This window comes from Pipistrellus hanaki (genome assembly GCF_964339955.1).
Source record: "Pipistrellus hanaki genome assembly, chromosome: 16".
NCBI lineage: Eukaryota > Metazoa > Chordata > Mammalia > Chiroptera > Vespertilionidae > Pipistrellus > Pipistrellus hanaki.
Genome location: NC_140518.1, coordinates 319,172 through 345,264, shown reverse-complemented (window position 1 = coordinate 345,264; position 26,093 = coordinate 319,172). Strand labels below are relative to the sequence as shown.

General features: G+C 66.2%; 3 protein-coding genes across 5 annotated transcripts; 1 reads left to right on the top strand and 2 right to left on the bottom strand.

Moving 5' to 3' along the window:
- Positions 1–3,027: 3,027 nt before the first annotated feature.
- On the bottom strand, positions 3,028–10,340 carry OGFOD3 (2-oxoglutarate and iron dependent oxygenase domain containing 3). 2 transcript variants are annotated; one of them, XM_084862069.1, is made up of 9 exons: positions 10,214–10,340; positions 9,073–9,293; positions 7,990–8,065; positions 7,035–7,077; positions 5,865–5,929; positions 5,335–5,391; positions 4,242–4,395; positions 3,515–3,638; positions 3,028–3,238 (listed from the first exon to the last, which is right to left on the bottom strand). In XM_084862069.1, exons 1-9 carry the CDS (start codon positions 10,285–10,287, stop codon positions 3,102–3,104), a joined length of 951 nt encoding a protein of 316 aa, XP_084718195.1. In that variant the 5' UTR covers positions 10,288–10,340; the 3' UTR covers positions 3,028–3,101. The 2 variants fall into 2 exon arrangements, with proteins under 2 accessions (XP_084718195.1, XP_084718196.1); XM_084862070.1 differs by lacking the exon at positions 10,214–10,340 and adding an exon at positions 9,844–9,986.
- Positions 10,341–10,617: 277 nt separating this feature from the next.
- HEXD (hexosaminidase D) lies at positions 10,618–19,575 on the top strand. 2 transcript variants are annotated; one of them, XM_084862008.1, is made up of 13 exons: positions 10,618–10,757; positions 12,368–12,489; positions 14,210–14,319; positions 14,664–14,751; positions 14,941–15,105; positions 15,464–15,647; positions 16,475–16,546; positions 16,895–17,090; positions 17,705–17,787; positions 18,083–18,161; positions 18,244–18,345; positions 18,583–18,672; positions 19,134–19,575. In XM_084862008.1, the coding sequence occupies exons 2-13, from the start codon at positions 12,424–12,426 to the stop codon at positions 19,357–19,359; spliced, it is 1,461 nt and encodes a 486-aa protein (XP_084718134.1). In that variant the 5' UTR covers positions 10,618–10,757; positions 12,368–12,423; the 3' UTR covers positions 19,360–19,575. The 2 variants fall into 2 exon arrangements, with proteins under 2 accessions (XP_084718134.1, XP_084718133.1); XM_084862007.1 differs by having other exon boundaries at positions 12,368–12,507.
- On the bottom strand, positions 19,520–25,254 carry CYBC1 (cytochrome b-245 chaperone 1). The gene is made up of 7 exons (XM_084862092.1): positions 25,149–25,254; positions 24,610–24,732; positions 23,763–23,804; positions 23,209–23,282; positions 22,589–22,685; positions 21,930–22,074; positions 19,520–20,564 (listed from the first exon to the last, which is right to left on the bottom strand). Exons 2-7 carry the CDS (start codon positions 24,692–24,694, stop codon positions 20,444–20,446), a joined length of 564 nt encoding a protein of 187 aa, XP_084718218.1. The 5' UTR covers positions 24,695–24,732; positions 25,149–25,254; the 3' UTR covers positions 19,520–20,443.
- Between the last annotated feature and the right edge of the window lie 839 nt (positions 25,255–26,093).

Sequence of the window (26,093 nt, the reverse complement as noted above, 5' to 3'; positions counted from 1 at the left end):
GGGGACGCGAGACCCAGGACCCAGACCTCAAGGAAAAGACCAATACCTGTACGTTCCATTAGCCAAGTCCCCTAAAATTCCAACGCAGAGCAAGACGCCGGGAGGGGACAGGACGGACCCCGGGCCCGGTGCGGGCATTGCGAGCCGAAGGCAGGCCGGGGTCTGACGTGGGGCCAGCGCCCCCTCTGCCGGGAGTCTGCCCTGCAGGTCCGAGGGGGGCTGGCTCAGCGTCGGTTCAGGAGCCAGAGGCCCGTGACCTGCTCCGTGGATTACGACGTGGCCACCAGGCGGGAGGGCTGTGCTGAGTTACAGGCGCTGCCCGGAGCGCTGGCCGTGGGGCACACTGAGGATATTGGTCCACGGCAGGCGGACGGACCTCCAGGTGGACACGAGGCAGTGGGGCCCTCGGAGACGCTGACCACTCAGTGGGTGCTCTCTGGTCCTCGGCTCCTGTGAGGCGGGCTAGCGGGGGCGGCTTCGTGGGGCGGGGCAGAGCTCCGCTGGACCAGAGGCCCAGTGGGCACCAGAGGCCCCGAGGGACTGGCTGGGACTGGGTGCCCAAGGCATCAGGAGAGGGGCTGGGTGCCAGGCCTAGAGCCTACCCCCACCCACCGTGTTCCCATCCTCAGCCCTCCCTACCCCCCGTCCGTGTCCCCGTCCTCAGCCCTCTCCACCCCCCGTCCGTGTCCCGTCCTCAGCCCTCCCCCCTGTCCGTGTCCCCGTCCTCAGCCCTCTCCACCCCCCGTCCGTGTCCCCGTCCTCAGCCCTCTCCACCCCCCGTCCGTGTCCCGTCCTCAGCCCTCCCCCCAGTCCGTGTCCCGTCCTCAGCCCTCTCCACCCCCCGTCCGTGTTCCCATCCTCAGCCCTCCCCACCCCAGTCCGTGTCCCGTCCTCAGCCCTCTCCACCCACCCCCAGTCCATGTCCCCGTCCTCAGCCCTCCCCACCCCCCGTCCGTGTCCCGTCCTCAGCCCTCCCCACCCCAGTCCGTGTCCCGTCCTCAGCCCTCTCCACCCACCCCCAGTCCATGTCCCCGTCCTCAGCCCTCCCCACCCCCAATCCGTGTCCCCGTCCTCAGCCCTCCCCCCCCAGTCCGTGTCCCCATCCTCAGCCCTCCCCACCCCCCCATCCGTGTCCCCGTCCTCAGCCCTCCCCTCACCCGGGAGGGGAAGGGAGAAGGGAGAGGGGAGAGGGGGACATGGGGAAGAGCCCAGCAGAAGCAGGAAGTCACAGCCCGGCTGGAGGGCTGGCTCCCATGGTGGCAGCAGGAGGCGCCAGGGCCAGTCTGGCTGGTGGCGGTGATGGGTTTACCAGGTGCAGGCACATTCCTGCCCAGAGGCGGGGTCTGGGTCTGGCAGCTGGTCACGGCCAGGCGGGCGGGGGTGCCTGTGTGTGGATTGGCCACGGCCCAGCGCCTGGTCCCACCCCCACCTTCAGGGGCCCAGCGGGGGGCAGGGGAGCCCCAGTTGCTGCTTGGAGCAGACACCCAAGCCCGGAGGCTGGGCCTCGCACCCTGCCCCCGTCAACCACTCATCCACAGACACACACTCCACGTTCCCTCCTCCTCTCCGGCCGCACTCGGGGAGTTCACCTACAACCGGGGACATGCTGTTCACTGCCAGGGGCTCTGCTCCGGCTGACCACCTCCTGGGGCTCCTGGGGAGAGGCCGCAGCGGGCACAGGTGGCGGCAGAGCCAGGGCAGGGACTGTGACACGGGCGGAGCTGGGCTGCCCGGGCACCCAGCTGGTGTGCAGAGACTGGCCTCCTCACGCCCATCGCGCCCGGTTCTGACCCGGCTCAGTGCTGGGCACTGGGTCCTCTCTGCCTGGACGCTCAGGCCCGCAGGAGAAGGTGGGAGCCCAGCCCGTGGTGGGGATACAGGTGGCCAGAGTCTAGCCGGGGGCCCTACACCCACAAACCATCCCCCCTGGAGTCAGGGACCCAGGGCCGTGCCCAGGGCAGCGGTTTCCACTGAATTCCAGACGGATGACGCTGCGCAGGGCGCCCGGCAGCCGGCCCCAGCCAGGAGCTCGGAGCCGCCTCCCCAGGTCGCGAGGGCCCAGCCGCACGGGGTCAAGCTGGGAGCCCCCAGATCAGTGGGCAGGTGGCCCTGTGCCCCGTGGCGCAGGCACCCGCGTGTGATTGAAAGTCCAGAGCCGGTGTCTCACCCCAGAACAATGTGTCGGCGTGGAACACGGAGGAACACGAAGGAACACGGAGGCGCCAGGCGTGGCCCCGTGCCAGGAGGCTCCCGGGCCATTGGCACTGGGCCTGGGGGTGGGGGTGGGGGCATCTCGGTTTCTGCCCTGGGCCTCCCAACTCTCTATCCTCACCTCGCGGCCATGTCCTCACCCCACAAGTCCTGACCGACCCCCGCAGCCCCCCGGTAATGGGGTCTCTGCTGTGGGCGGTGGGCAGTGTTGAGGGTTCGGGATGGGGTGGGGGATGCACGTGGGAACAGGGGGCCCACTTTTTCCTGGGGATGAAGCCACGGTCCCAGACCCCACCCTGCTGTGCAGGCCCCTTCCTGCGGGAAAAAGGGGGCCACAGAGGGGTGGGCCCCACACCTTCTTTTCTGTAAACTCAAGGTCGCGGTGAGAAGCTCAGGGTCGGTCTGGAAGCCCTGGGCGGGGGGTGGACCAGGACAGTGGCCTGTGCCCTGCCCCTGCCCTGGCCTGGGGTCGGAGGGTCAGTTTCCCAGCTCGGCCTCCAGCTGCTCTCCGTTGCAGCTCCTCACCGCTGTCCCTGGCTGCCCATTCGGTCCCGGGAGTGAGCCTGCTGCCCCCAGGCCTGCCCGCTGTGGACCCCCGCCGGGGCCATGGGCTGGTTCTGGGGGAGGCGTCCTCACGGGACTGCCCGGCTGGTGTCTCAGGTCCTGGGCCCAGCCTGCCCCCGGCCCTGCTCCCCTCCCGAGGGAGCCCTGGCCCCACAGGGCATCGTCCCAGCCCTGAGGGAGCAGACGCCGGCCCGGGAGAAGCTGGCCCCTTCACCTGCTCGCAGGAAACCACGAGACGTTAGCCAGTCACACGAAGAGGATGCAAGGCACCTGTTCCCGGGAATGGGGGAGGGAAGGGGGGAGGGAGGGGAGGGCCGCTGAGGCCGCTACGTGAAGGCCGGGTCGGCGATGCTGTGGTCGGGGTTGCAGGTGAAGGCGATGGTGACGGCGTAGCGGGTGCCCCAGCGCACCCTCTCCACTCGGTGCAGGTTCTCGGACCCCGAGGTGAAGAAGGACACACGGCCTGTGGGGGAGAGAGAGACGTGGCCCAGCCACGTGTGGCCCTGCACCCTGCATCCCGCCAAACCGGCCAGGACCCGGCGGCGGGGCACAGGGCAGGTGCAGGGTGCGGGGGGCCGGGACAGCAGAGCCGAGGACAGGGTGCCTCACCCTCTGACAGACGGGTCCCCCGCGGTCTCAGCCCAGCGGGCACAGATCCAGGCGAAGCTGGGCACACAGCAGGCGCTCCATAAACACAGCTCCCGCCCCCGAGCCCCCCACCCGGGCCGCCTGCACGCACCTGCTCTGGGCTCCACCGTGCGGTTGGCGCCCTCCTCCATGAACACGAAGCGGCCCCCGCCGAAGTCCTCCAGGTAGTCGGAGAGGTACAGCAGCGAGGTGTAGTCGAAGGAGCCGTAGGTCACCTGCGGACGAGGGCGCGGCACCGCTTAGCCGCCTGCAGCTGCTCCTCCCCCGGGCGCCAGGCACCGGCACTCCCGCCGTGCCCGCCGCCTCCGCCTCGGGCGCCGTCCTCGCACCCGCACCCACGTCTGGCCCTGCCTGGGCCCGTGCTCCCGGGGCGCAGCAGGTGCGGGACCCACACACAGCCAACGCCTGCCGCACGGGGCGAGGGCGGCAACAACAGCTCCTGCGTTTTCCTGGGGGAGGGGCAGCCCAGCTTTTAAAGACCATGGAGGCCCAGCCGGCGTGTCTCAGGGGCTGAGCATCGACCTATAAGCCAGGAGGTCACGGTTCGATTCCCAGTCAGGGCATAGGCCTGGGTTGCAGGCTCCATCCCCAGTGTGGGGCGTGCAGGAGGCAGCGGATCCATGATTCTCTCTCGTCATGGATGTTTCTCTCTCCCTCTCCCTCTTCTCCGAAACCAATAAAAAAGAACATAAACACACACACGAACAAGAACACGGTGACACGCATCCACAGGGCCACGCGGGGCGCCCGCAGGCGGAGCTGGGCGGCGGGGACAGCGTGGTGCGTGTCCCCCACGCCGCCCCGGCCGCACGGCCCACCTTGTCCACGTGAGCGTGCCAGTACTCGTCGTGGGCGGTGCGGGCCTCCGTGCTGTTGATGCGGGAGAAGAAGGTGGGCTTCGTCAGGTACAGCGAGGACGCGCTGATGCCGAAGGCCCGGGCGATGGCGAGCTGGACCTTCTGCCGCACGTCCCTGTGGGAGGACACGGTCAGCGGGGCCGTGCCCCGGAGGGCTGGACCGAGGAAGGCGGAAGATCGACACGCACACAACACCCACACGCGTGTCACGGGGCATGGTGAGCGAGACCAGGGCCCTGAGGACCGGCCCCTCGGAGGGCGACACGGCACCGGCCGGCTGGGCAGTGCCAGGGCACAGACGGGCAGCGGCAGGAGGGGAGCGGCCCTGGCCACGCCCACAGGTTCCTGAGCAGCGTGGAGGCCGGGACTGAGGGTGAGCCGTGCACGCCAGGGGCTGGGCTGCCGGAGACACGGCCCTCACCGCATGTCCGGGGCTGGGGTCCAGGCTGCTGCCTGCAGCCCCGTGTCAGGCCCTAACATGACATCCCAGTGGGACGGCTCGAGCACAGAGTGCGCCCATGGCTCTGACATTTCCAGCCACGGGCCAGCCTGCCACACGTGCCTCCCACCGACAGGGCTCTGACTGCACAGACACTTCCGGGGGCCCCTCACGCTGGTCTCAGCGAGAGCACGGAGCTGGCCTGCGGTGTAGCTCTGTGGGAGAGCGGCGACCCAGGAACCAGGAGGTCTCCTCGGTCAGGGGACAGGCCCAGGTCACGGGTCGAGCCCGTGGATATGCAGGAGGCAGCGATGGATGTCTCCCTCTGACATCGATGTTCTCTCCCCGGCTCGTGCAGGACCGAGCGGGGAGGGGCTCCTGGGGCGTAAGGAGCGCAGTGGGCCACCTGGCGTGGTGACCGCCCGCACTGGCCGCTGCTTCCCGGCCGGGGCCCTCACGGGCCATTGGTGGTCGAGACCCACAGAGGCGGTGCTGCCCTGGCCCACATCCCACAGACACACCCCCAGGGCCAGGGTGCCGGGCAGGAGGCGCCCTGCCTGCCCCCCTCCCCCTCGCAGCCCGGCCCCTCCCGCCCACACTGCGGGCCCTCCTCACCGGTACACCCGGAAGTCCTCTTCGGAGAAGATGTTCTCCACGTTATCCCCGAAGTACCTGAGGAGTGAGGGGTGTTCACACCGTGAGGGTCCTCTCCCCACGGGAAGCCCACGGCCCCTGGGAGCTGCCGTCCTGCAGGCGGGGTCGTTTCTACGGCGATGCCTGCAGGACACGGGGCAGGGAGGGGCCAGGCTGCCGGCCCACGAGGGTGCCCGCCCGGGGCTGCGGGAGCCTGGGCTTCTCCTGGCCCCGAGAGCGGCCGAATCCCTCTGGCCCCACGGAGGCTCACGGGGAGCCGGCCTCCCCTCTCCCGCTCCCCCGCGGCCCCGGGCCTGAGCCCTGAGCAGGTCCCAGCTCCCCGAGAGGCCCTGATGCTAGATGGGCCCCTGACTCCTGAGAACAGGATGCTGCCCTCGGAGAAGGTCCCTGTGGCTAATGCCACGGTTTACCAGGACCCGAAGCCGCGGCTGCCAGCCTCGCTGGTGTCCCCCGAGGAGTGCTCAGACGCCGGGTACAAGATGGACGCTCACCTGTACAGGTTCACAAAGTGCTTCCCCACTGACAGCGCGCCCGAGTGCAAGTCCAAGATGGACGCCTGCAGGAGACGCGGAGTGGAGCGTGAGGGCGGCAGCCACGGAGCCTCGCCGGCCCCCACGACACGGGTGGCTGAGACCGTCCTCGCGCACCCCGGAGGGACAGTTAGACCCAAGCGTGTGCCGCAGGGTCGGTTCGCTGCGCCCGAAGGTCAGCCTGGGGTCCGATTCTGAACACAGCCACAGCGGGTGAGGGGCACCGGGCCCCGCCCTGAGGCCCTGCCCTCCCACTGGAGCTTTGTTCATGGAAAGCCCACAGACAGCTTCTGTTTAAAATACAGTTCCAGGACCGTTGGCATCCAGATGCCCCCACACAACCACCAAGACCACAAATGCTCCCCGTCCTTCGCCCCGGTTCCTGTCCGCCTGCGGGAGCTCGTCTGTGCGGACCATGCTCATTCTCTTACACAAACACCCCGGAGCGAAGGGCTGGGCCAGTGCTGTTTTTGTTTTAATCCTCACAGAGGGTATTTCCGCCCTGGATTCGTCTTAGAGAGAGAAGGGGAGGGAGGGAGGGAGGAACGTGGACGTGAAAGAGACACACCGATTAGCTGTCTCCTGCACATGCCTTGACCAGGACCAGGGATCAAACCTGCAAACCAGCTATGTGCTTTTGACCAGGAATCGAACCCGAGACCCTTTGGTGAACTGGCCGACGCCCTAACCACTTAGCAGCACTGGCCAGGACTGGGTCATAACTTTTTTTTTTTTAATGTATTTTTTTATTGGTTTCAGAAAGGAAGGGAGAGGGAGAGAAAACCATCAATGATGAGAATCTCCCCCGCTCCACGGGCCCGGAGGATCCATGTTCAGGACACCACATGAGATCTCAAGCCAAGGAGCAAACTAATGGGGTTGCAAGAAAACGAGATTCCAAACTCACGTCCGGGGCACAAGGGGGTCTCCCATCGGATTCCAGGTCAGGGCACACGCCTGGATTGTGGGCTCGATCCCCAGCAGGGGGCGTGCAGGAGACAGCCGATCAATGTTTCTCTCTCATCGATGTTTCTGTCTCTCTCTGTCTCCCTTCCTCTCTGACATAAATAAAGACGTACGTTTAAAAAAGGAGAAAAGAGAAAACGGAAGCAGGAGCCGCACACAACTCACCCCTCCGTCAGATCCGCCCAGGGAGAGCCCCTTCTCCGCTATGCTGTGGGAGAGATCGTTAAGCCACACTTGTTAACAGTCTCCCTTGCGATGTGTCTGAGCAAATCCCCCCACCTCCATGGTCCACGCCACGCTGACCGACTGTTTAATGTCCAGGACCAGCACACGGTTAGACCACAGGACTCAGCCTCCAAAGCCAAGTGAGGGAATGGCTGTTCCGTCTTCTGTGACGACACAGAACACAGCTCAGGAACAAGCAGGAGCCGGGCGGGCTGCCCTGCGGAGTGGCTGAGCCTCTCCCAGGCGTCCCCGTCCCGTCTCCACAGGCCGGGGGCAGCCTCTGAACCTCCAGGTCGGGGAGTCGAGGCCCCGCGGCAGGCCTGCTGCCCGACAGGACCCCCGACCACGCAGAGCGTCCAGCGCCTCGGGCCACCCAGGAAACTGTGGGGGGTCAGCCCCAAGCCCGTGCCCCCGCCCGCGCCCCGCGGAGCGCCCACGGCGCCGTCTGGACCGGGATCGGGAGCACCTCCCGTCGGGACTCGCTCGGCGTCCGGCTGGCCGATGCCAGCAATGCCCACCGCAGCCCACGGGCCAGACTCTGCCCCACTCACCACTTGCTTCCAGAGACATTGTGTCTGAACAGCTCATCGGAAAGTCTACACTTTAAGATCCCGTTTTTAAAATTTCAACCAGGAAAACCCACCAACTTCCGATCAGACTTCCCACCCCATCTGAGTCGCTGGGAGTGGCCAAAGGGCTGATCCCCACCCCGTTTGGGAGGACAGGGAACCAGCACCTGGTGACCACTTGCTGTCGTGGGAGCACTCAGAACTTTACATGAACTCTCTAATCCTGTGAGCTGTCATTCTCTGCTCCCCTCCTCCACCCCCACCCAGCCCGGTTCCCGCTGGCTGGGACAGAAGCTGGGGGGGAGGGAGGGGGGGGTGCGCCCCACCTGCGGACCCGCCGGGCCTCCTCCCTGGTGATGACAGCATCGCTGACGCCCCGGCCACACTTGATAGGGGAGCAGCCTGGAGAGAGAGGAGCCGGGTGAGGTCACCGATACAATGAAGCCTGAAGACAGAGCCTGTGGGAGGCCCTCCCGGGACAGTGGAGCTTTGTGGGAGGCTGGGGCAGGGGGGGGGCGTGATGAGTCCCTCCTTGCTTCTCGCACCTGGGAGAGGAGACGAGAGGAGAGGAGACGAGAGGAGAGGAGAGGAGAGGAGAGGAGACGAGAGGAGAGGAGAGGAGAGGAGAGGGCTGGTGAAGGGGCTTTAAAACACACGCCCGCTGTTTTTTCATTGTGGTAAAATACACATGTCACAAAACGTGCTGCTTTAGCCCTGGCTGGTGTGGCTCAGTGAATAGAGTCAGCCTGTGGACTGAGGGGTCCCAGGTTCCATTCCGGTCAGGGCACATGCCTGGGTTGCAGGCTTGATTCTGAGTGGGGGGTGTGCAGGAGGCAGTCAATGAATGATTCTCATCATTGATGTTTCTCTCTCCCTCATAGATGTTTCTCTCTCCCTCTCTTCCTCTCTGAAATCAGTAAAAATATATATTTTTTAAAGTGCTGCTTTTTTTTTACGGGTGGATCAATGGCATCGAGGGCATCTGCCTGCTGTGAGCTGTCACCACCATCCCCAGGACCCTGTCATCTTCCCAAACTCGATACCCCATCCCCATTAAACACGAGGTCCTCCTCCCTCGCCCCCATCCCAACTGTTTGCAATGATGGATTATTAAATGGGCGGGAAGGGAACTGTTCTTCAATCCCAACCGCTGAAAGGGATTTTCCTGAGCCCGGGGACGTCAGAGGGAGAGGCCAGCCAAGGGCCCGCTCCTGCCCGGCTGCTCAGAGGAATGAAAACCAGCCCCCCACTTCCTTCCAGTTACAGCCCCTGGCTTATGTGCTTCCCAACAGCGCCCCCTGGTGGGAGCCTGACCCCACCGACCCGCTGCAGCAAAGACCTCACGTTAAACTCAGCATTTCCCGCGAACCTGCCGCCTCGCTCTTTCCCCATCACGGGGCGCCGCCTACCTTCGAATCTCCGGTGACTGTTGTAGTCCTCGGAGCAGGGCACCTCAATGAAGCGGCCGGGCAGGACCTCGCCTCGGTGAGCCAGGACCTCGGTGACGCCGTCGTCGCCCGCCAGGCTGCCCCAGAGCAGGAGCGCGGCGGCCAGCGCGGCCCCGGCACCCAGGGCGGCGGCCCGCAGCCACCTCCTCCGCACCTCCCGGGGCGCCCGGGCGCTCTTCATGCTGAGAACAGAACACACACGGTCCCCACCGGCGGCGGTGGGTGCTGGACAGAACACACATGGTCCCCACTGGAGCCGGTGGGTGCTGGACAGAGCACACATGGTCCCCACTGCACCTGTGGGTGCCGCGCAGAACACACACGGTCCCCACCGGGCCTGTGGGTGCTGGACAGAACACACACGGTCCCCACCGGGCCTGTGGGTGCTGGACAGCAGACCATGGTCCCCACCACGCCTGTGGGTGCTGGACAGAACACACATGGTCCCCACTGCGCCTTTGGGTGCTGGACAGAACACACACGGTCCCCACCGCGCCTGTGGGTGCTGAACAGAACACACACGGTCCCCACTGTGCCTGTGGGTGCTGAACAGTCCCCACCGCGCCTGTGGGTGCTGGACATTCCCCACCGCGCCTGTGGGTGCTGGACAGAACACAACACGGTCCCCACCGGCGCCGGTGGGTGCTGAACAGCAGACCGTGCGGACCGGAGGCCCTGGCCCTACACTAACATTAACATTGTCAGAGCTGCTGTCAATCAATACAGAGGCACCTGCAGGGGGGGTGGTGTTGGAGGGTAGAACACGGTGAGAATGCACACGGGGTAGGGGAGTCAGGGAAGGTTTCCGGCGGGGAGCCCTTCTTCCCCGTGACCCCCGGCCCGAGCCACCCACGGCTCTGAGCCAGGGCTGCCGGGTGCCTGGGGTGCCGGTGGGAGCGGGGTTCTGCTGGCCCCGCCCCCGCCAGCCCAGCCCGCCTGCATAGACCACGCCCACTTTCAGGCAGACATGGACAGCTCCGCCCCGCTAAAGACCACGCCCATCGTATGATAGACCACGCCCACCGGGCAGCCCCTCCGGCCACGCCCACGGCCCGGCCGCCGCCGCCGCGCTCGCCCTCCCTCCCTCCGGGGCTGCGGGTACCTGCTCCGGCGCCTGCGCTCGGCCGTCCCGCTGCCTTCGGGCGCCTTGGGCGCGCCCCTCCGCTGAGGCGCCATCGGGCCAGCCCGCCACGCAGCCGGGCCGAGCGCGGGAGCCGCCGGGGCCGGGACGAGCGGCGCGTGAGGGAGCGCGAGGCAGGCGCGGCGGGGACACGGGCGACGCGCTCGGCCGTCCACTCCGGGGCTGGCGGCCAGACCCGAGCAATCGCCGGCCGAGCGCTGCGGGCCCGGATCCTCCGCTCCCGTCCCTCCCCGCCCCCTGGAACCCCGGAGCTCCGAGCCTCCGGGTGCAGCGCGTCCCTCCTCCCTCGGCGCCTCCCCCCCGGGGCCCGCGCCTCCTCCCGGGGCCTGCCTCCTCCAGGGCCCGCGCCCTCCAGTCTGTCCACCCTGGGCGCTGGCACAGCGTGCTCAGTGGCACCCGAGGCCTCGGGGTGAGGAGTGGGGTGGGAACCTGCCCTGTTAGGACCCTACGATTCTGAACGAGCTGAGATGACCAGGAGGCTCGTTCCTGAGAATTAAGTCGGAAGGTGAGCCATTTGCTGATGTGGGGTGCGGGGTGTGGGATGTGGGGTGCGGGGTGCGCGGGGGCTTTGGGGGGGCTTGAGGGGCGGGCAGGAAGGAAACCTTCCAGGATCTGCTGACCTGAAAAGAGTTCCGCCCCGCGATTCGGAAACCGGGGCGGGAGCGCATCGAAGGCCACTCAGCCCGCGGGCACCGGCCACAAACCTGCGGACCGGCCTGTGGTCCCGTGAGAACCGGGAGCGGAGCGGCCCAGGCCCTGGAAGGACCTGGTGCCTGAGGCTCCTCCCGGAGGGACGCGGGGCCTCCGCTCTGGTGGAGCTGGCCGCTCCCTGCTCCTCCGCGCTGGGAGCCGAGGGGTTCGGGTTCCGGGCAGCGGCTGCGGGCTCAGTGCCCGGCGGGGGCGTGCAGGAGGCAGCCCATCGGGAAAGCATCAGTGTTCCTCTCCCTCTCCTTTCCTCTCTCTCTAAAAAGCAACAATAATAAAAAATAATAATTCTCACGTGTCCGCTCTTTCCACTCCATGGAGACAGGAGTAACAGGATTTCTGTCTGAATATGAGATGCACACATGACCAAAGCAGATTCCTCAGCTCGCAAGGCCTCTTTTCTTTTTATTTATTTATTTATTTATTTATTTATTTTAATTTCTTTGTTGATTAAGGTATCACATATTTGTCCTCAACCTCCACATTCCAATCCCCCCCACACACACCCATGCCCCCACACCCCTATTGTCCTTGACCCCTGGTTAGGCTCATATGTGTGCACACAAGTCCTTTGGTTGATCTCTCCCTTTACCCCCACCCTCCCTTTGAGGTCCAACAGTCTGACCCATGGCTCCTTATCTCGGTCTGTTCTTGTTCATCAGTCTATGTTGTTCACCATTTCCTCTAGATGAGTGAGATCATGTGCAAGGCCTCTTTTCAACCTATTCCCTGAAAAACTGGTTTGGTTTGTAAGATTTTATTTTATTTTTAAAATATATTTTATTGATTTTTTTTTTTTTTTACAGAGAGGAAGGGAGAGGGATAGAGGGAGAGTAACATCAATCAGCTGCCTCCTGCACACCTCCTACTGGGGACGTGCCCGCAACCAAGGTACATGCCCTTGACCAGAATCAAACCCGGGACCCTTCAGTCTGAAGGCCAATGCTCTATCCATTGAGCCACACCGGTTAGGGCCAATGGCCTGTTTTAAATCCGGGGCAGTTTTCTCTGACCTAGCAGAAATGTTTGCAGATTCTTTGTACAAGTGGCTGACACCAGCTCTAGAAATGTCAATATTTTTGGTGTTATCTAAAGAAAGACAAAACAGAGGATAAACTTTCTACAAAGACATATCGTGGGGCCTGAAGTAGTGTTTGCAGACCCCTGCCTGTTCTCACAGATGAAGGGCCTTTAGGACGGGAGAATTCCTTGCGGGCACGCCTGTTACCACAGGCCAGAGCCTCTTACAGGGAACCAGGGGCAGGCCACCCCGAAAGGCAGAGGCCCCTCAGTCGCCGGGAGATGCCCGCCTTGACGTGTGAGCCGTGCTGGAGGAAGAGCTTCCCTGTGCAGAGCAGGCCCGGACAGAAGGCAGGGGACCCTGCTCCTAACGCTGACTCTCTCCCCCAGGAGGACGGGCCCAACAAGACATCTTGGTCGTGTGACTTCCCGACAGAGACAGCGAGATGTCGGACTCCTCGCCCTTCAAGATGCGATTTGTTCACCTGGACCTTAAAGGAGCCCCGCCCAAGGTCTCGTACCTCTCGGAGGTGGGAGCCCCTTTTCCCTCGAGGGGAGTCCCTGGGGTCTCAGGGTGTGGACAGTGCCCTGCAGCAGTGTGTGCTGAGAGCTCGGCTGCGGGATCTGGCGGGTCACGGGGCAGCCAGGGGAGTAAAAGGAAAAACGGGGTGAAGAAGCCCCCCAGCCTCTTCCCCGTGGGCTGAATGTGTCCCCCCAAGTGACACTTCCCATCTGGCCCCTGGCCCCCCGGACCAGGACCCGGTTTGGAAAGAGGGTCTTTGCAGACACGGGGGACAGGAGGTGAGGCTGCACGTGGTTTTGTAATTGGCAGTTAATGACCAGTTACCAGCTGTGTGACCCCTCACAGCTGGTGTTTCCTCAGCTGACGCCCTCCTCCCCTCAGCCTGTCTCAGAACGTCTCAGACACGAGGGCCAGGGCGCGGGGACAGTCATGTCCGCAGGAGGGGCCACATCAGACCAGCCCGGGACGGCCTCGCCGGGGCACAGGCTGCTGTTTCCGTGTCTGCGGGGCCTTCCCCAGTGCCCATAGGGTGCCGTGTCACCCCGCGTGGCGCCAGACGGGAAGGAGTCCCAGCTCTGTGTCGTAGACACGGCCTCGTCCTAGGAACCTTGAGGGCAGGATTCATCTCCTTTGAAACAAAGATGGTGAGCCGAAACCGGTGTGGCCCAGTGGATAGAACATCAGCCTGCGGACTGAGAGGTCCCAGGTTCGATTCCGGTCAAGGGCATGTAGCTTGCTTGCGGGCACATCCCTAGTAGGGGTGTGCAAGAGGCAGCTGATCGATGTTTCTCTCTCATCCATGTTTCTAACTCTCTATCCCTCTCTCTTCCTCTCTGTAAAAAATCAATAAAATATTTTTTTAAAAAAAGAAGAAAAGAGCCGAAACCGGTTTGGCTCAGTGGTAGAGTGTCGGTCTGCGGACTGAAAGGTCCCGGGTTCGATTCCGGTCAAGGGCATGTACCTTGGTTGCGGACACATCCCCAGTAGGGGGTGTGCAAGAGGCAGCTGATCGATGACTCTCTCATCGATGTTTCCAATTCTCTATTCCTCTCTGTAAAAAATCAATAAAATATATTAAAAAAAAAAAAAAGAAGAAGAAGAAGAAAAGAAACAAAGATGGCCTAATGGGAGAGGAAGGACACCTGTGAGGTAGCCAGGACCAGCCACACCTGTGCTCCCATTTTATTTTTTTTAATAAATTTGTATTAATAAATAAGGTAAAATCGTAAAAAAATAAATAAATAAATAAATAAATTTGTATTGATGTCAGAGAGGAAGAGAGAGGAGAGAGAGAAACACCAGACAGAATCATGGATCGGCTGCCTCCTGCACGCCCCCCCACTGGGGATAGAGCCCACAACTCAGGCACGTGCCCTGACCGGGAACTGAACTGTGACCTCCTGGTTCGTAGGTCGGCACTCAACCACTGAGCCACGCCAGCCAGGCCCCACTTCCTCTAAGTTTCCTTCCAGCCGCACACTACCAACCCCAGCCCTGCCGGTCCCCGGTGCCCAGGGCGGCCTGTCCCTGCTGGCCCAGCCTCCCCCCGGCTCAGCCTTGAACGTGTCGCTGCGTTAGAGGGTTTAACTGACATAACACAGTGCACCGTCCAGGGGAGACGCGTCCGGGGGAAGTACCGGCAGAGGCCGTGTCCGTAGCTGAAGACTCCGAGTGCCGCCGCGGTCACTTCCTCACGCCCCTCCCCCCAGATTTTCCCGCTGTTCCGTGACCTGGGAGCCAACGGCCTCCTCATCGAGTATGAAGACACGTTTCCCTACGACGGCCCCCTGAGGCTGCTGAGGGCACCGCATGCCTACAGGTACTGCCGCCCGGCCGCCACCCGCAGAGAAAATGGGGGTGTGGGCAGGACTTCACGACTGAATCCCACGGGGTTTTGCCCTGGGGTCCGCCTGCCGACCTGCTCTGTCCTATGAGTCCTGGTTCAGCGACTCCAGCGCCCAGGGTTTGGGCGAGAGCAGCTGGTGAAAAGCAAATGTCACTTGAGGCCCTGACAGCCCAGATCCCAGGGCAGGAGCGTCTCTAAGACCTCAGGACGCCTGTGGAGCTTTTCGGCGTTAGCAGGGGTGTTAGCCGGCGTAGTTCCCTGGGGGAGCCCGGGGCGCTGGCGGAGGGCCGGCAGTGAGCGCGCTGGGCCTGTCTCAGCCCCTCCGAGGTCACGGAGATCCTGCGTCTGGCTGCCGCGCACGAGCTCGAGGTGGTCCCCTTGGTGCAGACGTTCGGGCACATGGAGGTGAGCGGGAAGGTGCCCAGGTGCGGGGTTCGGGGGCGCAGTGGGCGCTGCAGAGACAGGTTCTCAGAAGCCCCTGTGGACGGAAGTTTAGACCCAGACGCGGCCTGTCCGGTCCCGGCGTGAGCCTCTCTCCCCGTGTGACACACACACACACACACACACACACACACACACCCCGCCCTACCGCAGTTCGTGCTGAAGCACCGGGCGCTCGCCCACCTCCGGGAAGTGGCGCTTTTCCCCAACACCCTGAACCCGCACAAGGCGGAGGCGCTGGCGCTGGTGGGAGCCATGGTGGACCAGGTGCTGGAGCTGCACCCCGGAGCCCGCTGGCTGCACATCGGCTGCGACGAGGTGGGTGCTGCGTCCGGCCGCCTCCAGGTCCGCAGGCCCCGTGTCTCACCGCAAGGCCATCCCCTGCCCCGGGGCTGCTGCTCTTAAATAGAAAAATAGTCCACGCGCCCGATGGAGCGGGGCAGGCCGTGGGGGCATCTGGTTCTTCCCCTCGAGCTGCTGTGGAAGGGACCCTCGAGGGGGAGTTCAGGTCCCGGCGAGGCAGGTCCGGAGGCAGCCTGGTCGCTCCCGGGCGGGCTGCCGCCCCCTGCCCTGCCGGTGCCCCTGCCCCTGCCTGGGTGCCCCGACCCCGGACGGCAGCCTGGTCGCTCCCGGGCGGGCTGGTCCGGAGGCAGACGGCCTGCCTTCCCTCCTCCAGGTCTATTACCTCGGGGAGGGCGAGGCCTCGAGGCAGTGGCTGCAGCAGGAGCAGAACACCACGGCCGCGCTGTGTCTGTCCCACGTGAAGGCCGTGGCCAGCCACGTGCGGACCCAGCACCCGGCCACGACGCCGCTGGTGTGGGACGACATGCTGCGGGACATCCCCGAGGACCAGCTGTCAGGTCAGCGGGCGTCCCCGGCGGAGGCGCCGGCTGCCGCCGAGCCCGTCCGCTCGGGGGGCTGAGGACAAGCACCTCGGCGCTTTCCCCACAGTCCGGTCAGAGCCGCGGTTTAACTGTTCCCACCCGGACACGCCCTCCCCCTGGAGCCTGGCAGGATGGGAGCGAGCGCTGGGTCCCACCTGGGCGGCCATGAGGCCCAGGCCCTGGCCGGCCATGAGGCCCAGGCCCTGGCCCTGGGGGTGGGAGGCTGGGCCACAGGGAGCTCTGCTTCCCCTTCCGCCCCCTGGCCCCGCCCACTCGGCCTCCCCGGCCTGCCCTGCCCGGACGCGGGTGAGGTTCCACGTGGGGGCAGGGGCGGGGGTGGGGGTGGGAGGGGGGAAAGCAGCAGCCCCTCCAGCCCGACCCCGGGCCTGAGGCTCTGGGAGGAGACGGGAGGTTGGTGTGGTCACTCACAGCTCTGGCCAGAGCCGGGCGGTGCCCCAGTGCCACGTGGGGCCCACCTTCCCAAGGCCCGCCAGCACCCATGTGGCCACCTGGGTTTGATCTCGGGTTTGTTACAATTAAGTCCAATTAGCACACGTGCCTCTTGGGCCCGGGCCTGGAGCCGGGCAGCGTGCAGACGGCCGTGCCCGGGGACGTGCTGGGCCGCGGGCAGGGCAGGGCTCCGGGGCCGGGCCGTCCAGGGCTGCTGGCTGCTGGCTGAGGCCTTTCCACCGAGAGCAGCAGTGTGGAGCGTGTCCTGGGAAAGATGGCGGTGTCCGTCTTCATGCCAGCAGCAGGGGCCGGGGCGTTCCGCCGGCCGGGCACTCACAGCCTCTCGCCCGCAGCGTCCGGGGTGCCGCAGCTGGTGGAGCCCGTGCTCTGGGACTACGGGGCCGACCTGGACGTGCAGGGCAAGGGTCAGTACCGAGCCGCTGGGGTCAAGCCCGCCCCCTGACGCCCCGGGGGGGACACGGGCCTGACTCCTGGCTCCTCAGAGCCTGACTGGCCGCTGCTTCACCGCAGACTCTGCCCGGGGCCAGGTCCCGGGGAGCGGCCTCGTGTCCTGCGGCCGGTCCTCACAGGGTGGCCTGTAACCGGGGTCCCCGTGGGGCGGGAGGTGGGCTCCGAGGGGGCGCCGTCCAGCCGTGCGTGGGCTCCGTGGTTTCCACCCGTGTGGCCGGCGTCGGCCGCGTGTCTCAGGCTTGGTGGCCGCAGCCTCCTCGGCCTCGGCCTCGGCCCCGTCACACCTCGCGCTGTCTCCCCAGTCCTCCTCATGGAAAAGTACCGGAAGAGCGGCTTCCCCCGGATGTGGGCCGCCAGTGCCTTCAAGGGGGCCACGGGGCCGAGCCAGGCCCTGCCCCCCGTCGAGTACCACCTCCAGAACAACCTGCGGTGGCTGCAGGTGGCGGCCCAGGGGCAGAAAGACACCCTGCAGGGCATCGTCCTGACCGGCTGGCAGAGGTGAGGGTCCCCGGGGCATCCTGGAGGGTGAGGCAGTGCCCGAGGCCAGGACACCCCGCCCTCCTCGCCACCCGGGACACGCTGGGCCTCTGACCAGGAGGGACGGGCAGGTGCTCTGCGGATGGCGGGGGAGCAGCCAGGGCCCCTCACACCCTGTAGCCGCCCCCACTCTGCCCAGGGCAGGCTGCCCGCTGGCCCCCCCGGGACCCGCGTGCCTGTCCACAGTCCGCAGCCTCCGTGAGGCCACACGCGGCTACGCTCAGCGGGGACCGGACGGACACTAGCTCTTTACTTCATGCCAGTTGCAAACCTGAGCTATGAGTGGACCCTGTCCTGGCCACAGGTGCCATCTAGGATTGGGGTCAGGGGAGAGGCCAGGTGGCCCTGGCACCCCGGGCAGGGAGAGCGACCCCAGGGCAGCTGGAGGCAGGGCCTTTGAGCCGAACTCTGAGGGTCCAGGGTGGTGACCACCGAGCGCCGAGCCAGGCTGGGCGGCGGGTGGGCCTGCACACCCGGGAGCCAAGGGCGTGCCCGGAGGCAGCAGCCGGCTCTCAGGCCTCCTCGGTGCCTGACGGAGCGGGCACGCGAGCTGAGCGCCCCCTCCTGCGGCTCAGGTACGACCACTTCGCGGTGCTGTGTGAGCTGCTGCCCGTGGCCATCCCGTCCCTGGCCGTGTGTCTGCAGTCGCTCCTGCACGGTAAGGCGCTGCTCCCCCCAGAGGCGGGGCTGGCGCGGCCTTCCTCGGCGGTCCCCCACCGCAGCCCAGGCGGCCAAGCCCAAACCCGAGACAGGCTCGGAAGTTGGGGGAACGTGCCCCTGGACACAATGAACCCTGAGAAACCCATGCTGCCTGGGGAGGAAGGTGCTTCTGCCTCGGCTGCAGGGACCTTGGGGTGCGGGGGGTGGGGAGCCCTGGGGGGGTGGGGAGCCCTGTCTCCCGCCAGAGCCGTCAGTGCCCAGGGCGGTGATGACCTGCCACCTGTTGGCTCCAGGCGGCTTCTCGGAGGACGTGCAGGCGCAGGTGCAGAACCTGCTGGGGATCCCCACCATGGAAGTCGCCGATGTCACAAGGTGATCCCCCCTCACCGCCCCCCCCGCCTCAGCACTGCCCCTCCCCCCGCCCGGCCCCCTCTCAGCGCCCGGCTCTCTGCAGCGAGGGGGCCGGCTCCTTCCCCGGCAGCGACATCCTGGCCCTCGTCACGCACGTCAGCCTGGACCTGCGCTGCTCCGTGAACGAGGTGCTGCAGAGGGACAGGTGAGCGGGGGCGCGGGCGAGGGGCACAGGGGGGTGGGGGCGTGGCCGGGGGGCACAGGGGAGTGGCTGAGAGGGAGCTGACTCGGGGATCCTCACTCAGGGAGCCCCCCACACACACACCCAGGGTGAGGGCCTGCCCATCCTTCACCAGAACTTTCTGGGAAAACAACTTGTTCAATGTCCAGGAGACACTGAGTGACCTCAGTCCTTGTGTCCACCCGTGTGGCTCTCCCCCAGGTACGTGACCGGCTGGTTCAGCCACTACCACCGCCGGCGGAAGCTCGTCCACCCGGTCATGATCCAGCACATCCAGCCCCAGGCGCTCAGGTAGCCGTGCCCCCTCCTCCCCCCGAGTGGGCGCCTCTGCCGCACGGGGCCGGCGCTCAGGGCCATCGGCTCCCGAGCCTGGATTCCCAGGTGCCCTTGAGCATTAGTGAAGCCAGGTGTTCCCAGCCTGAGGAGGGGGTGACAGAATGACCGGGCAGGGCCCAGGCTCACCGTGGAGCCAGACACCAGGGCCCACAGCTGGCATGAGCCCGCGTCCGCCCTGGCACCACGGAGACAGGGTCCTGCCAGCCAGTCCTCTGGGCACTGGGCGCTGTGCAGACTGTCCCGCTGCGAGAGTGCTGGGCACTGCTGATGGTGTAGGTCTTAAGGAAACCCCAGGTTCAGGAGTTAAACTGAGTCCTCAGTCATTGACTCCCAGCAGTGCGGCAGCCCAGGGCCCGGGTGGGTAGACTGAGGCACGGCCGCTCGGAGCGTGGGCCCCTCACCCCTGCCGGTGTCAGTCTCCTGGGCAGGTGGAGCGCCCTCGCACATGAGCTGGCGGCCGCCCTGCGCCGTGTGTTCCCCGAGGGCGCCGTGGAGGAGTGGCTGCAGGAGAACGTGCACCCCAGCTTAAAGCAGCTGCAGGCGCTGCTGCAGGACCTGCAGGCCGCCAGCCCCCCGCCCCCACCGGCCAGCCCCCCTCCGGCCAGCCCCGACGGCCCCGACAATGCCGACCAGGGCCCCTGAGGGGAGGGGCCTCCCACACCCCGTCCGCTCTGTCTGGCCCAACCCTCCTCCTGCTGCGCCCGGACGCCAGGCAGCAGGTCCAGCCCCGCCGTGCCCATGCTGGAGGTGACCGTGGGGAGAAGGCGGCTGCACCAGGAAGGAAACGCCCGTAGGGACCCGCTCACTGATCTGCACGTAGAACTTTAATTCTCGTGAAATAAAAAGGAGGAAAAGCTAGAGGTCGTGCTGGCAGGAGCGTGGCCTCTCGCCGCCGGGTGTTCACAGGGCCCGGGGGCCCACAGTCCCGGGGGCGGGGAGGGGCTCAGGCCTGCCTGCCCCCTCCCGGAGCCGCTCAGCCTCAGGAGGGCAGCCCTCCACAGCTCAGCCCAGCGGCTCACGTGGAACCCACTAGCAGGTCCAGCAACACGTTCCCAAGCCCAGGTGGGCGAGCCCCGCTACGGGGAGATCGTAGACTGCGGTCCGTGTCCCCAGGCAGCGGCAGCCCCACGGGCGATCCGGGCTCTGCCCGCTGCACCGGCTGGGGGTGCTCGGTGCCCAGTTCTGTGGGTGCGGCCCACTTCCTGCCCCACAAACAGGCCCAGCTGACAGGTCTCTGTCTTCTCAGAGCGAGGTCCCGCCTGAACCTGGGCACCAGGCTGGGAGAACCTCTTCTCACCGAGTGGGCGTGGCCCAGCTGAGGGGCTGGGACAGGAAGGGGAGGGGATCCGCCCCCAGACAGCCCAACACATCCTGGTTGGTCCACCTGTGGCCAGCCAATCGGGGGCGGGAACACCAGCCTCAGGCCCTGCCCTGGGGAGCCCGCTCCCCTCCCCTTTCAGAGGCTGGAGCATGCCCAGCTGGTGGGCTGTGGGGTGGGTCAGCCCAGACCAGCCACACCACTCACACCCACACCACCAGGCTGGGCCACCGGGCTCCAGGAGGCAGGTCTGAGGCCACTCGGACGCATGGAGCCCGGTGTGGTTGTGGGCAGAGGGCGTCAAGCAGAGGAGTGGCCCAGGGCCCCGCCCAGGGGCTGCCAGGGACACGCTGGGTGGTGAGGAGGGCTGGCCTGCTGAGGCCCCATCGATCCGCGCCGGGACGCGGGTCAGCCCTGCTCGGCGGGGCCCTCGGCCTCGCTGTCGCTGCTCGGAGACAGCTCCTCGGGGCTCTCCGGGCGGTGCAGGTCCAGGAAGCTGGTGATGAGCCTGGCGATGGCCTCCACGTCACTGGCCGGCAGCACCGGAGGAAGGGCGGTTACCACGAGGGCGGTGCACCCAGAGACCACAGCCGCTCCCCCAAACCATGCACCGCCCACCCGAGAGCTCTCCACCGGACCGGCACCTTCCGTCCCGGGCCCCATCCTCACCTGCCCCAGCCCCGCCCCGGTCCTGCGGGAGCCCCTGGAGGCCCCCTGCTCTGCCTGTCCTGTGGGGACCCTGGCATCGCCTCGTGGTGGTGGCACGCCTGCCCCAGCCTCCCCAGCCCTCTGCCCCTGTGCCCGCCACGCCGGGCGGTTTGTGGCGACGGGTGAGGGGCCGGGCGGTCTGTGGCGACGGGTGAGGGGCTCGCCACGCCGGGCGGTCTGTGGTGACGGTGAGGGGCTGGGCGGTCTGTGGTGATGGTGAGGGGCCGGGCGGTCAGTGGTGACGGGTGAGGGGCCGGGCGGTCTGTGGCGACGGGTGAGGGGCCGGGCGGTCTGTGGTTGTGGGCGAGGGGCCGGGCGGTCTGTGGTGATGGTGAGGGGCCGGGCGGTCAGTGGTGATGGTGAGGGGCCGGGCGGTCTGTGGTGATGGTGAGGGGCTGGGCGGTCAGTGGTGACGGGTGAGGGGCCGGGCGGTCAGTGGTGACGGTGAGGGGCCGGGCGGTCTGTGGTTGTGGGCGAGGGGCCGGGCGGTCTGTGGTGATGGTGAGGGGCTGGGCGGTCAGTGGTGACGGGTGAGGGGCCGGGCGGTCTGTGGTGATGGTGAGGGGCCGGGCGGTCAGTGGTGATGGGTGAGGGGCCGGGCGGTCTGTGGTGATGGTGAGGGGCCGGGCGGACTGTGGTGGTGGTGAGGGGCCGGGCGGACTGTGGTGGTGGTGAGGGGCCGGGCGGTCTGTGGTGATGGGCGAGGGGCCGGGCGGTCAGTGGTGACGGGTGAGGGGCCGGGCGGTCTGTGGTTGTGGGCGAGGGGCCGGGCGGTCTGTGGTGATGGTGAGGGGCCGGGCGGTCTGTGGTGATGGTGAGGGGCCGGGCGGTCTGTGGTGACGGGTGAGGGGCCGGGCGGTCTGTGGTGATGGTGAGGGGTGACGGGTGAGGGGCCGGGCGGTCTGTGGTGATGGTGAGGGGCCGGGCGGTCTGTGGTGACGGGTGAGGGGCCGGGTGGTCTGTGGTGACGGTGAGGGGCCGGGCGGTCTGTGGTGACGGGTGAGGGGCCGGGCGGTCTGTGGTGACGGGTGAGGGGCCGGGCGGTCTGTGGTGACGGTGAGGGGCCGGGCGGTCTGTGGTGACGGTGAGGGGCCGGGCGGTCTGTGGTGACGGTGAGGGGCCGGGCAGTCTGTGGTGACGGGCGAGGGGCCAGGCGGTCTGTGGTGGTGGGCGAGGGCCCGCTCACCTGTGGTGGCCCATGACGGCGCTCTGGGTGAGGGGGTGGGAGAAGCCGGTGGAGAAGCGCAGCACCACCACGTAGCCCTTCCCGAAGTAGCGCACCTTCTCCTCCTCCACGTTCACGTCCCGGATGTCGTTCAGCAGGACCACCACTGGGGGGCAGGGCAGGGCAGGCGGGTCAGGGCAGCGTCCCTCACCTGGGTGTGGGCACAGTCCCTTCCAGGCCACTCCGCAGAGGACCACGCCACGCTGGCCATAAACAGAAAGCGTCAGCCACTGTGTCCGAGGCTGAGCCCCAGGAAACAGGCGAGACCCCGACCTCTGGTGTCACAGGTCGGAGGCCACTGTGCAGGGTCCTGCAGCTGCCGGGCGATGGCCAGGCTGGTGAGAAGGAGCATCTGGCCCACGTGGCTCCGAAAGGCCTGCCTGTCCCCCGTCTCTGCTTCATCTCAGCGGCTGGAGCCTGAGTGTCCAGGCCATGTTGAGGGGTCCCCACGTCCCCCCATGGGCGGGATACAACCCTGGTTACTCAGCCGTCACTCAGCCCTGGCCGCCCCCGTCCAGCCGTCACTCAGCCCTGGCCGCCCCCGTCCAGCCATCACTCAGCCCTGGCCGCCCCCGTCCAGCCCGGGGTAGCCCGCGTCCCGTTCCGTGCCGACGCCTCACCCTGGTCGTGGCCTGCTCGGAGGAGGGTCAGCAGCTTCTTGTACAAGCTGAACGTCTTCAGCACGACCTTGCCGGTGCTCTTGTCGAAGATGGCTTCCTGGAAACGGCCACGGGGTCACCGGCTGCTGGCCGCCGGGCAGGAGCCGCCCACACGATCCCGGGAGGGCCTGGCTCGCCGACTGTCCCGCCCTCGCCTTTCCCATCCCAGTCAGAACCCAACGCCAGCGCCCACGCTGCTCTGCCAGAGCCAAACACCTGCCGCCTGACCGAGGCTCCGGACAGGTGTGATTAGGGGCCTGGGCAGGTGCTCAGGTCAAGGACAGGGGCCAAGGTCACCCAGCGAGGGAACGGGTCAGAGAGCAGCCTGGGTCCAGGCAGCTCAAAGGACCGTGAAGAGGGACAGGACGGGGGTGGCCCCCGAGGAAGCGGCCTATGTCATTCTGCACCACGGCGACCTCGGGAGGAGCGGATCTGGCTACGAACAGCCACGAGGAGCTTCGAGGGGAAAAACGGCTGCAGAGGACGCCATGGCCCAGGAGCAGTGAGGCCAGGCCCCGGGCCGCGCCCGCCCAGGGAGCCCGGCGCTGTCTCAGCAGGGAGCCAGGCGGCCGGGGCCTCACCTCCCAGTCCTCCAGGTTCTGCACGGCCACGAACAGGCAGCCGGTGACGTAGAAGATCTTCCAGCCCAGGCTGTCTGGGGACAAACGGACGCGGCCACGTGAGAGCAGAGGAGCAGGCGGTGGGCCCGCAGGGGTCCCTCTCCCAGGACGGCCACTCTGCCTGTCACTCAGGGCCATGTGGGACACACCCCTCCAGCTCCGCCCGCGCTCCCCCTGGCGTCTACTGCAGACAGGCAGCCGGTCTCTGCCAATCACAGCATGGCTTGTGGAGGGGAGGGGGGGGAGGCTGAGAGTACGGCTCACCCCGCAGCGAGCCTACGCAGATACGAGAGGGCACCCTCTGGAGGAACGTTTTCAGACCCGGGAAATGCCCAGATACAAGAGAAGTGCTGGGTGTGAGGCACACAGAGGTGCAGCTGCCCCCGTCCCCCGGAGGCAGGGGGCGGGCGGTGTTCCCAGAGGCCAGGCCTCGGTGGGCCCGGAGTGACGGGCTTTCCTTCTTTTCCCCGTTTTCCATGAGCGAGGAGGTCGTGGGGAGCAGGCACGGGTCTCACCTGCACTGTAGTAGGCAGCCGCCAGGCCAATGGACAGGATTCCTGCGGAGAGGAAGCAAGGACCTTGCTGCCGGACCACCACCATCCCACCTCCATCCCGGACGGAGGAGCCCAACGTGGGCGCTACCCCAACAGTGTCAAGTGCGGAATGAAGACAGGAATACTAAAGGGTCACAGCACATCAGTTGAGGAGAAAAACGGAGGAGCCACATGCAGAGTCATGGGAAGGAAAGGCTGGAGACAGGCGGCGGCTCTGCTTACACCCGCCATCCAGGCCACCAGGTAGCTGCCCAGGTGTACAGAGCCCTCTGATGGGCAGCGATGGGGAGGGAGGCCAGGGCAGCCTCTCCCACGTGGGAAACAGAACTTGGGCCTTCGGGTTAAGCAGGCACCTGTGAGCAGGTGCACAAGAGCAAGTGAAAGGGGAACGTGGCCCGGCCATGTGGCTCAGTTGGCTGAGTGTGGTCCCATGCACCAGAGGTCACAGGTTCAATTCCCGGTGGGGGCACATGAGGTTGCAGGCCTGATCCCCAGCGGGGGGGCATGAGGCAGCCAGTCGAGGTTGCTCGCTCTCTCTCCCTTCTCTATAAAATCACTAAAAACGTGTTTTTAAAAGTGTATGTGTAGGGTAACATGGGCCTTCCGTGTTAACTAAAGGATGTCAAGTGGTGAACAAGGCAAAACAGATACCCATCACCCATCACAGCACAGACAGAGGATGAAAACAAACAGGACAGCGGCTGTGTATGGGGGTCGGCAGTAAAACAAGGAAAACGTGAGTTTCACCTTCACCTATTTTTAAAGTTAGGTGTTTTATTTGGGGTGAAATATGGGAAGAAACCCTTACCGACCAGCAGGGACCAGGACCGGATGCCCGGCGCCCTCTTCAGGTGGAGGCGGGAGCTGGAGAGCGTCTCCACCAGCATGTACATCCCCGGGCCGCGCGGACACACTCTCAGCGGGAGGCCGGCTGCGGGGGGCGGGCGCGGACAGCTGTGGCCAGGCCGGACCGGGCCGTGCAGCCGGGGACCCAGCGGGCCCCCCGATCCCCGATCCCCGATCCCCGGGGTGGGGGCGCTTCCCCTGTGACAGGCCCTGCCCTGCTCCGCTACACGCACCGCACTCTGTCCGCGGGCGCCGTCCCTCCGCCCCCGTCTACCTGCCACCTGTCTCAGCCCCGTGACCTCCAGCTCCGGCCCCAGAACCCGGCGGGCCGCCCTCGCTTCCCGCGCCGGTCCCGCCAGAAGCCGGAACTGCGGGGCTCGTCCCGGCGGGACCTGCCGCGCAGCGGCCCCGGGCTCCGTCCCGCCCTGCAGCCCCTGCAGCCCCTGCAGCCCCGCGCCCGCGCCCCCGAGGGCGGAGCCCGCGTCCCCCGCCGGCACCTACCACCGAGAACGCCGACCGGCGGCGCGGGACGGAGCCTGGGGCCACGGGGCCGGCGCTCACTTCCGGGTCTGGGCGGGGGCGGGCCCGGCTTCCGGGGCGGGGCCTGGGGAGCGGGAGGGGAAGCGGAGGGGATGCTGAGCTCGTGGTGGACCCGAGGCGGTGGCGCGTCCTCCCAACGGCCCGGCTCTGGCGCAAGGAGTGGGGAAACGGCCACGGCGCCCACTTCCGCGTTTAATCTCCGGGGAGGGGGGAGGACCGGCCCCGCCAGTCCCCGGGGAGGGAGGGGGAGGACTGGCCCCGCCAGCCCGGCGCCCTGCAGAGCCCGCAGAGCGGCAGGTGCACCGCGGAGGCGGCAGAGCCCGCAGAGGCGGCAGAGCCCGCAGAGGCGGCAGAGCCCGCAGAGCGGCAGGTGCACCGCGGAGCCCGCAGAGGCGGCAGAGCCCGCAGAGCGGCAGGTGCACCGCGGAGCTCGCGGCGGCCCGCCCGGGGCAGGCGCTCCGCGGCCCCCTGCCTGGAGGCCAGCACTGCGCGGTGTGGGGATGGATTTGACAGGGTCCGTTCAGGAGAGGGAAACCGCCCCATACTTTGAACAGAATTAATAACTGGGGGTTGCACCAAGGGAGGCTGATAGGAAGTAAACTGGGCTGATAGGAAGTAAACAGAGCAGGCACTGAAGTTTGAATTTGGAGCTGACATATAAAGCATGGATAACAGGCACGATAAGCAGAGGTTATTCACTCAGTCTCCTATTTATAGAGATCGTATTTATTTCCAGTCTTTTGCTCTTACCAATAGTCATCAAGATTTTAACCAAATCAGATATCTCTTGCTCCCTTATTTAATATTGGTAGAATGCCAGTGCAGACTTCATATTTAAATGCTTATAATCTAGCGAAAAACGTGGAATTATGCAAATAACAATATGCAAAGTGGAATTTTCCAGGG